Genomic DNA, 10,871 nt, shown 5'->3' on the forward strand with positions numbered 1-10,871 from the left:
TGACATTTCTTAATGTGGATGACATTTCTTGTTGTGGATGACATTTCTTAACGGAGATGACATTTCTTAACGGAGATGGCATTTCTTAACGGAGATGGCATTTCTTAACAGAGATGGCACTTCTTAACGTGGATGGGATATCATTTAAAACGTCCTTGAAGAAGGTCAATAGAGTCAACTTCTTTAGAAGACTTTTATTTCTGACACGATACAGTTTTCACCTTTTTCTACTGAAAAATGTCGGAAAATATCGAAAAATTCTGGAAAATGTCAGAAAATTCTGAAAAATGTCGGAAAATTCAAGAAAGTATGGAATAGTCAATTAAGTGAGTCATGATTGCACGAGTTTGAATGTGTGCGAGAGATGAAAGTTTGTGGAACGAGTGGAGCCGAAGGCGGAACGAGTTGAATAATTCACACGAAGATATATACGAGCGCACACATTTAAACAAGTAAACTTATTTGACCAAGTATGTAACACATTTTATGACATTAGCGTTCGGTAACGTTGAAACCACAACAATAAATTTTGATCACACCAAGACACCATCGATCAATTATTTTATTTCTATGATTATTTACTGAGTTGCACAAAATTTGACAATAAAATTATTTCCGAGAACATTTTATTCATCACAATAGACAACATTTTCATTATACGGTACTTGTCAACGTAACCCCACTAAATGTTTCGTCCAGTAGTCCTTAACCTCAATTAATTGACGTTGACTGCGTTCAATTTACTGGTTTTTACAAGAAAATCGTTCGTTCTATAGAGTGTTATGATGAAAGAGATAGAAATATTTTGTCAAAATATTTCTATCTCTTTCATCATAACACTCTATTCATTCGATATTTTTCGACATGTCTGACAGCTGGGATCGTGTCTGACGTTGACAAGGTCATGAAAATGATCTATGGCATCGAGTACGCTACAGTTGAAAATCTAAAACATTGAATTTTGATAGAACAGTTAACTAAGCAATTGCCAACCATGATCAAACCATTGATTTATCGGCAAACATTTCGCCACATAAACAATGAGTTTTGAAATCAATTAAAATGGCCACACTTTACCACCACAGTTAGTAGGGTTAGTAGTGACCGTAATAAATATTATGCACGTATGACAAGGCGGTCGAGGCTTGCCGAGACGGCTTGTCATACGTGCATATTCTTTTTTATCGCATAAGCGAAAACGAGACAACAAGATATGCGAATGACACTTTGACAATTTACAGAAGTATAATGTTTGTTTATATATCATAGTCACACTTTATCGCATACGCGGTGTGATTCCCCGAAAAAATTATTCACCTAGGATATATAAACAAACATTATACTTCTGTAAATTGTCAAAGTGTCATTCGCATATCTTGTTGTCTCGTTTTCGCTTATGCGATAAAAAAGAATATGCACGTATGACAAGCCGTCTCGGCAAGCCTCGACCGCCTTGTCATACGTGCATAATATTTATTACGGTCACTGTTTGCAAACAGTGACCGAAAAGCACTTTACAATCACAATCACTGTAAACATTGGCCGTAATAGTATATTACTTCCGAGGTTCCAAGTTGTTTATTTGATAAGTGGGGTGTTACAACAACTTGGAACCTCGTAAGTACAATGCTTTATGTGATTAGACAATGTAAATGAAAATTAAAATGGTTTTGATCGTCTAATATACGAGGACTGTGTTTTTGTGTTCTTAGTTAAAATCAAAATCTAACAAACAGACTTATGAATGATCAAAATGCATCGATTTCAGGCTGAAAACTACGTGGTTGTTAATTCCGTTTCCTCACATTATCGTAGTACGTTCAATTGTGACAGACTACCTAAGAAGATATGAATTTGAGCAAAGTACTTCTCTACACCATAAAATGTTCGCGCGGCATTATTTTATAGCATTATGAAAGCGAACTCAGTTACGCTTTGCATGTAAATTTACTTATTTGCGTCAACCCATTGTATGCGAACGCCATTAAACTGTTTGAAGATGTACTTATGTACCACATCTATGTTCTATTAGTTTCAGTTATGAAGAGTAGATTACAACTCTGGTTGAAGTTAATTTGGTGCCACGACGCTATCACATGCTCTAAAATACGGTAAAATGTGATACCGGCACAACTTCACATACTCAAAACAATGTTAGAGCACATATTTCCACAGAAAACGGAGGATTATATGACTGGTAAAACATTGATGTTAAATCTCATATGCCACATAAGAACTAAATAAATATAGAAGCTTCAGCAATTTCAAGTTGTGTGGTGGTAGGTATTTATGCGAACGCTACACCCTCGAAACACCAGTGAACCTAAATAAAATAAGAAAGGTTGGAATCGTTCATCCTGTATTTTATACAATTCAACATAATGTTGCTTGTGTTTTGTCATCGAGGTTGTCATGGAACTATTGTCATAATGCTTTGGAAATTTGTTCTAGCAAAGCTTGAAGTAGCAATAATCTTCAATAAATTTAAATAATCAAAATATTTCGATTTTTCATCATACCTGCTGCAGACGTTTCCTGGGCCCATAACCTGTTGGATTTCTCGTAATTCCAGGAGCGATAGATTAACACAAAGAGTACAAAATATAAGAGAATTTATTAGAAAACGTTCTTTTATTAACTGAATTAAAAGTAACGTTACATTTTATAGGTTTTCGCGATTCCGGGCTACAATCATCACTTTTGCATTAATTTTTTAAAAAAATTCTCCAGTTACACGAGCCGTGCAGGGTCGAAAGGGGTGTCATTAGAATGGTAATTGCATGTACTTCCGGGGCAAATAGGGTCTTATTGGGTTTAAAATTCATCCACACTGAGATATGTATAGTTGAAGTTTTCATCCGAAAAAAGACTGAAAACTTACACTTTTCTTACAGAAATTCTCGAGGTACACGAAACGTACATGGTCATGTGGGGTGTCATTAGAACGGTAATTGCATGTACTTTCAGAAGATTTGCCCTGGAAGTACATGCAATTACCTTTCTAACCCCACACGACCCTGTACGGCTAGTGTAACTGGAGAAATTTTTGTAAGAAAAGTGCAAGTTTTCGGCTTTTGATCACCTCACACTAGCCGCACAAGCTTCGAAGAATTTTTTGAAAGTGGTTTTGGCTTCTACTAAGGTCGAATACCTTACTGGGCACATATAAAAAATTCCAATAGAAAATGCGTCCGATTTCGGTCTTCTGTTTTTTCAGAAGAATCACTCATTGTTGACGCGGGTATACATAGCATTGACAACTGTCACGTTACGAATTTTTAAATTCACGAGAATCGGCGCACAGCCGCAGAATGCGTCACGTAAAATTTTTGTTTAGGAACTCATTCACATATGGACTTGTGTCACATCTCCCTTTATAAAGGGTTTTATAGCTAACACGTTATTCTCATTTATTTAGGAGCTTGCAGAGTCGTTTTCTGCGGCCTTAACGCGTCGAATGAAAATGGTTGAGTTTATAGTGGTAGCTGGGGAATTTAAGGCACTTGACTGAGCTTTTAAATAGCAATAAGTTCGAAAATATCTTCATTGAAAAAATACTTACGGAAGATGGACTAGTAACCACATCACCCCGACTTCAGTGAGCTTTGTTTTCCGGATTAAAATCGTTAATGCCTTTCGTTTACTGTTTCCAATTATCCGATTATCACTGGCTGTGTTAAAGCTAGTCGACAAATAAAGCTCTGATGTCACAAGACGAATCCAATAATTATATTGTTGTTAGATTATATTATCAGTGAATTATTGGTACTCATGGCCGTCCTTTATATACATCCTTTATGCCATTATTTCTGGTGTGAGTCGTCAAACACAGTATACGTTATCGATCAGAAGGAAGGTATAATGTCACAAACTTTGATGTTTTAGGTGAATACACAACTGAAATGTAACTATTTCAGTTCCATTACTTAGAAATGGCCTATCATTAACCACACTTCAGTGATTGCAATTCTGATGTGCGATCACAGCACCAGTATAATTTTCATAGGTCATTACTACGACTAAGGAAATGTTTAAAACATAATTCAATTCTACTAATTAATCATTTCAAATCGCAAGGAAAATACTATATTTACGTAAAATGTTGCAATTATTTGTTGCATTAATCCTCTTAAAATAAGGCGGTGCTGCTGTTGCTGACGTTTTCAGGTTTTTCCTCTGTATATATATAAAGTAACAAAGCAAAGCTCAGTGTAACAATTTTTCATTAAGGAAATTATTCGCTGTATTACGGTGTTTCCTCTCTCTCGTAAAAGAATTTGGAATCATAATTAAATTAGGAAACGCTCCACATAAAACTTAGTTCCTATTTGAGAACATTTTGAATACACTGCGAAAGGTAAGAGTTGTCGTCGAGAGGTTGTATGTGGACATGATGAAAGATGACAGCACTGAAAGTCAAAATTAATTCGAATCAACGAATTGCGAGACGAAACAAACTTATACGAATTTATACGACCCGCATGAAGTAGTTGCAAAATTGGTAAAAGAAAAATATTTTACTGCCTGACCCATGCGAAAGTTGATCATTACATACCAATTTGCCCCCTGCGAAAATGATTCATTGCATGGTGGTTACTTTTGGCCAAGTTTTGGTCAAGTTTTGCATGGGGGAATGAAGTAAACCAGAATATCTTGAATGTTGCTACGTAACTACGTAATTGAATAATTCAGAAACAATCTAATGACACTCTCCAACTCACTGATGTTTTTTTTTTTTTTTTTTTAGAAACTCGCTTCGGTTACTGTTTTTCGACAAGGATAGTTGCATACCTCGCTTTCTGCTCGGATGTGCAAACACTATACATGTCGATAAGACCGTTTGCGAAGCTTGTTGATCAAAAACACACGTGTGAGTTTGCTTTTGTCATAAAATTGTTACCTCATGTAATGTATTACTTTCGCAGCATCCAGGGTAACCTACTATTTCGAACAACTTTTGCAACTACTTCAAAAGCATCCATTTCTGTGAGAAATGAAAATACTCCTGCCAGCTCAATGTCTTTGTCAATCAAATCGTTAACCACTTTCCCCCTCCATTTCTGCCGTGAGGAAGGGTGGGTGTTAGTTTATTCAAATCTAACAAATGAATAGTCACCATATGCACTTATATTACAAGTCTTCAATCTACTCTCAGTGCTGGTATATTTAACGTTGCAGATTGGCTACGGTGTTCCAAAACAAAAAGTGAAAAATACAGAGCAAACGCTTCCCTGCAATTAATAAACATTTGTGCTGTACAGCTCACAACACAAGCATGGCTAAATCGTCAGAAAATTCAAATAGGGCGAGTGCACAGTTCATGAAAAATGGTTGGAAAATAATTGAAAATAGCAAAAACAATTATGATAAAATACTCAAGACTCACGACTGGAACATTCGGTCACTTGTAGTTCGGAACATTGGCATACATAAACGGCATTCTAATTCACCAACCTCCTTGTAGCAAGTAGTGCTTCAGATGTCATGTTACTTCGTATGCACTAGAGTCGTACGAACTTCAACTACTTCAAGGTGTGCTGAAGAACTTAATAAATTAATTTTCTCCTATTATTGAGAAACTTACTTCCCAAAATTGATAGCTTGAAATGTGATAAACTCATCGTTTCCACTATGAAACAAGCAACAAAAAAGGTTGCATGAAACGCTCTTCCCGTGATTCCTTTTATCCAGTGTCTACAGAATTTCAAAATTGTGCTTGCATGCACGTAATTGTTTTCTATATGCATTCGTTCGAGGCATCCATTAAAATGTTGATTGTCTGCAAAAGTGTACCTAAAACTGGAAGCGTTATGCATGTTTCGATTGCACGGCATTTCTTTACATGTTAAGAAGTCATTTCTATTTTATTGCATTTGATTATTTTAAAGGTGCAACCGAACAAATTTATCTTAACGAAAAATCAATGTTCGCTTCATTTGCAATTAATTAAAATCAGTTCTAAATCCACTGCTCTTATTCGCCTTTCGAACGAACCGTAGCAAGGCAAACCGTTCGTCGCTGCCAGTAAATTCTGGATATTCCAGCCATTCTCATAAATTCTTGTTTGGCCTAATCTTTAGATTAGTTGATGACTGCAAACACTCGCATTGAAGTATATCTCCATTTGTAATCTCAGGTTGGCATGTATATTATACCTTTAGAACTGAATGTTTATTTAAATGCCTTTTAATCGTTAAACGTTGAAAAGGAATGAACCCACCTACCGCATATTTAGTCGTATACATAAAGATATGTTGTAACTTGGCGAATTAAAACAATTCAAGGGGATTTCAGCTATGTGTAGAAAGAAGTGGCGTAATGAAAATACCTGAATTTCTCTGTATTTTATCTGTATGGTGTACAATTTGGTGTAGATCTCATTGTTGGTTTTCCGTACTCATCACATCTTCCGAGCGGATTAGGAGTGTTTGTTATGAATGCGGTTATACGGTTGGATAAATTGGATTTGTTCGGTTTTATGGAATTAAGATATACAAAATTAGGAATTAAGTTATACCCTCCGAGAGCACAGACTGGCATACAATTTATTTTTACACATTTATACCGTGTGTCTGTTCACGTCGTCAATGACAATTATCTGATGATCATATGATTACTGAACCTTTAACATACGAAAAGCTTGTCGGCATTTCATTTCTCATTGTTTGAGTATTCAAGATCCTCATAGCCTTCCACATACAGTATATCCATTAAGACAGTCATCAAATCTACTACTTGATTTGATCTAAGACAAAAGATTGAAATACAATCTTTCATGTCAATTGTGTATCTAACACAAGATACTTGTGTTAAAGGCTGGTATGGCGAGTGTGGTATCGTTGTAAAGCTTAGACTGCAGGCTGATCAGGTATTATTGTTTTGTTCCAGACAGGGTCAACCTGTGTATTACAGACGAGTCCAAGTTTCGCTGAGGATGGTGAAAATAAAATTTTTCAAATATTGTACAATTCAGACAAATTTTGTAAAATCCATTCTCGGCGTTCAATAGAGCATGGAGTCCCCTACCAATATCGCCACTCAAAGAGTTTCAAACTTTCTTCATCCTGGACATATTATCACCATTTAAAAATGTCGAATTTTCAACTTTAGCTGGCTGTAGATACGTGGTCAGGTTGTCGAGGGAAGCCATTTCAACACGAATAAGCTTAGAATTAGTCCATCTATCCGTCGCGATAACAATCTGTATTCAAATTGACTCGTCGGTCCCGCACGGCCATGAGTGCCGGTTCTCCGAAACGGCTGGATGGATCCGCGAACTGAATGTGGTTCCTTATAGTAGTCCCTCAATAAGAACATGAAGAAAAATCAGAGGTGGTATCGCGACTCTATTTAAGTTATGTTCGATCCCACCGTGCGAGATTTCGGAGCCCATATCGCCCTAATGGAAGTTCCTGCATATTAGTTCAAAACATTAAAATTCCTCTAATTCCGAAGACGCAGAGATTTCAAACGCTACTGAAGTCTTAGTAGTTTTATTTGTTTTTCTATTTCTCGATGTTAAACTAGTTTAATCACAATTTCTCTTATGGTATTTCTGCGCAGATTGGAGCGACATCGTCGATTTGCTCGCAAATGACCTTAGCAAATTCAACAAGTGATCTGTCTTGTAATTCTTGGTCAAATTCACCATTGTAGACAATGGTCGGCACAAAGTCCGGATATGGGTATGCAACTCGGTGCGTTCTTCGTTCAGCGTCCAATTTCAATTGTCTTGCGAAGCCATTGTTGATGCAGTGTGTTACTTCGTCCCATTCGATTCCAACCAGTTCGGAACACTATCGTAAAGAAAGGAATTGAGTTTGTGGAAATGAAAACTCTGGGTGCACGTTCAACAGATCCTACCTCTGGTCGAGTAGCGTTCAAGTTGAACGGCAATCTCATTTCACAGGCAATGAAGTCAACTTGAGCTTGTTCGTTGCGGCAAATTTGATGCAAGCCACACAATTGGAGCATGTTTCCGTAGCATTCAGCTGGACCGAACTGGCAGATGAAATATTCTCCATGGTCGACACTCTATAGTAAACAGAATCCGTTAACACTCTGCCAATGCCGATGATAAGGCCACACTTACGTAGGCTTTACCGAATGGAATGAAGAAGAGGTCAATGAAATCGCTCAAATGTTCATAAGCTGGGAGTAGTTGATCGGTGATGAAACGAGCGGTGTCCGAACAGAGTGAATTGTAGTAGATTCCAACTTGAAGCTAAAATGTAAATTGTCTACTGTATCGCATATCATCGCCGTAAAAAAAATCAAATCAATTACTTGTCCTCGCTCCTCGCTGGAGCTTGAGTCTTGTGCATGAACAGCAACAAAGATTGCGAAAACCAATGCGATAAATAGCTTCATGTTGAATCTGAAATGTTAAATATTTTCAGTTAAAAGTTCCACTGTTTTGCACACGTAAAAAATCCCACTTTCGTATCGAAGCTGTTCTTCTCTCTAGGCTCCTCTCATTTCCCTCATTTGCCATTTGAAATAGTATATGAAATGAGAAATGTCAGAGAGGAACAGCAGTAACAACTTAGATGTGAAAGTGGGCAAAGCAGTACATTTGCCAATCGAAAAATGTTGGAAAGTTGAGGGGATCTTTTTTCGAAAAATCTCTTTAATAGATTTCGATGTATGTGGTCAAATCACATCGAATTATCGAACTTTTAAATTTGCAAATACGAGAGCAGACCAACAATTTCGGATCCAAAATGTGGACATAAAAAGTAAATTTTCAAATCGAAAATCTGTCATTTTTCATGTTGAAATTAACTTTTATTGTTACATGTAACCGATGATGATTTTCAGTTAAAAATAATAACTTTTCGTTCCCTCAAGGCATGGTAAAACCAATTTAAATTAATGGGCGCTTTAAAACCAGTTGAAACCAAAACATATTAGTGTGACGTTAGCCCCGTAAGAACTCTTACACTCACACTGCGTAATACGTAGTACGTATATGTAAACTTGATATCATACGTATACCTAGTACGAAACATTGTACATTTCGATTCACAATCCATGTGCAAAACGTATGCCAAAACACCGTATTAAATCTGTATTTGCTTTTAAGAGTTTTCGAGAGTTTTGAGTTCCGTTTGTATTCTACTGAAATGTGCCACTTGTCCAATTGAAGACAAACGGAACTCACTCTCAAAGCTTGCGAAAGCTCCACACGGTCAGGCATCCAGTGAACCGATTTTTCGTAAAAACGATTAGTACTTTCGTTATAACTGCTGTTGGATGGAACCTTAAGAGATACACTGCGAGCAACTGGATTTCCTACTCAAGTTATGTGCTTCATTGACTGACGGATCGGATAGATGTATGGGAAAGCTAATGCTTTCCAAGCAAATAAGCCGCCAATGGACCTGTTGTGTATTACTCATATTTTTTTAGAGATTTTACAATTGTCAATTGTAAATCCTATAGTTGATCTATTAGAACACAGGTGTCGCTTATAGTCGATATTTTAGAATCACTTTGTAAGTGATGTATGAGAACTGTGTTCAGATTCTTGGTTTATTCTTAACTAAAAGCACTACACCTGACACTGGGGTCGAACCAGTTACATATAGGGTTCGAGTGTATTACTCTACCGATTGAGCTAACTAGACACTCCTTTGCACTATTTGCGCTTACTCTCAGCTTGAAATTTTAATGTTACAAATGGCAGATTAAACCTAAGAGCCGCCGGTGGTTTGTCCGGAAACAAAATAAAAGTTTTATGAAATATTATCGACTATCACAACACCGGATTCAAATTACGTATAAAATCGACATGTCTGATAATTAAATACTTTTACGTTAAAAAAAAAATGAAATAAATGAAATTGATCGGAAAGCAATTAATATTGCGAGATTGCGAGCCACAATAAAAAATGAGACGAACAATTTTCGTGAAATTTTTATGATCCAAAAATGTTTGCTTTTTCGGCAAAATATTTTTCTATTTTTTTTTTTTCGCCCATTATTGCTATTCAATAAATCGAAATTTAACGTTTTATTGGTTATTGTAATTCAATATTAAGTTTTGTTCAATGCACACAGTTGATTCGATGTGGAATTTATGGACATTTGCAATAACGTTAAATTGGCAATTTTTGGTTTTTCTTTACAGAATTACAACTGAAGTTATTTCACCCGATTAAATAATAATCAAAAGTTTAATCACCTCTTTTGACTTCCTCTGTTAACCAGCTAAAATTGGAAACTAGCGAATTTCCTCTGAAAAATCTCATTATATTCGATTCTACAATCACAGCTATCATAATTGATAGCTCTTATCCTACACGTCTCTGATTACCTGCCGCATTGTATTGAAATACCAAGTGTCGTCAATGTTATCTGTCTAGACTTTAGACTGTATAATCATGCTTGTATCGATTTATTCAAATGTGCAGCATCGAACCGCCGATCAATCTAGGTAAAACCTCATATCATCGTCACGTCTGATGTGAATTTTTCGGCTGAACACGATTTTATTTTAAGCTGACAACACAATTGACACAATTTGTAAGATTGTTGTAATCAGTAGCGGTGAGTAGTATAACGATTGCGTTTAATTGCAAAAGAAAATTGTAGTAAAATTCCTCTTGAGAGTATTTTATGTAATACAATGCGGAGATAACGAAGAGATGTCTGAACTTTATCTCGGTGATGTATGAAAATTTTGATTTGCACTTCAGTGATAATAAGATCTGAACATGGGCTACGTTTGAAGTGGCAGCATTTACAACCGATGCGAATTTATTTGTAGAACACGAAGCAAAATTAGATACACGGAAAAAACTTAAAATAATGTTGTGCGTGTAGGACGAGTACGATTAACGGAAATTAGTGCTCAACTAACGAACAAT

At 36.3% G+C, this 10,871-nt stretch overlaps 1 protein-coding gene across 1 annotated transcript; it reads right to left on the reverse strand.

Moving 5' to 3' along the window:
• Positions 1–7,477: 7,477 nt before the first annotated feature.
• Positions 7,478–10,311, reverse strand: LOC119077575 (GILT-like protein 1). The gene is made up of 5 exons (XM_037184786.1): positions 10,187–10,311; positions 8,287–8,377; positions 8,093–8,224; positions 7,864–8,034; positions 7,478–7,796 (listed from the first exon to the last, which is right to left on the reverse strand). Exons 2-5 carry the CDS (start codon positions 8,368–8,370, stop codon positions 7,545–7,547), a joined length of 639 nt encoding a protein of 212 aa, XP_037040681.1. The 5' UTR covers positions 8,371–8,377; positions 10,187–10,311; the 3' UTR covers positions 7,478–7,544.
• Positions 10,312–10,871: the final 560 nt, after the last annotated feature.

The sequence above is a fragment of the Bradysia coprophila genome, unplaced genomic scaffold, assembly GCF_014529535.1.
Source record: "Bradysia coprophila strain Holo2 unplaced genomic scaffold, BU_Bcop_v1 contig_24, whole genome shotgun sequence".
Taxonomy (NCBI): domain Eukaryota; kingdom Metazoa; phylum Arthropoda; class Insecta; order Diptera; family Sciaridae; genus Bradysia; species Bradysia coprophila.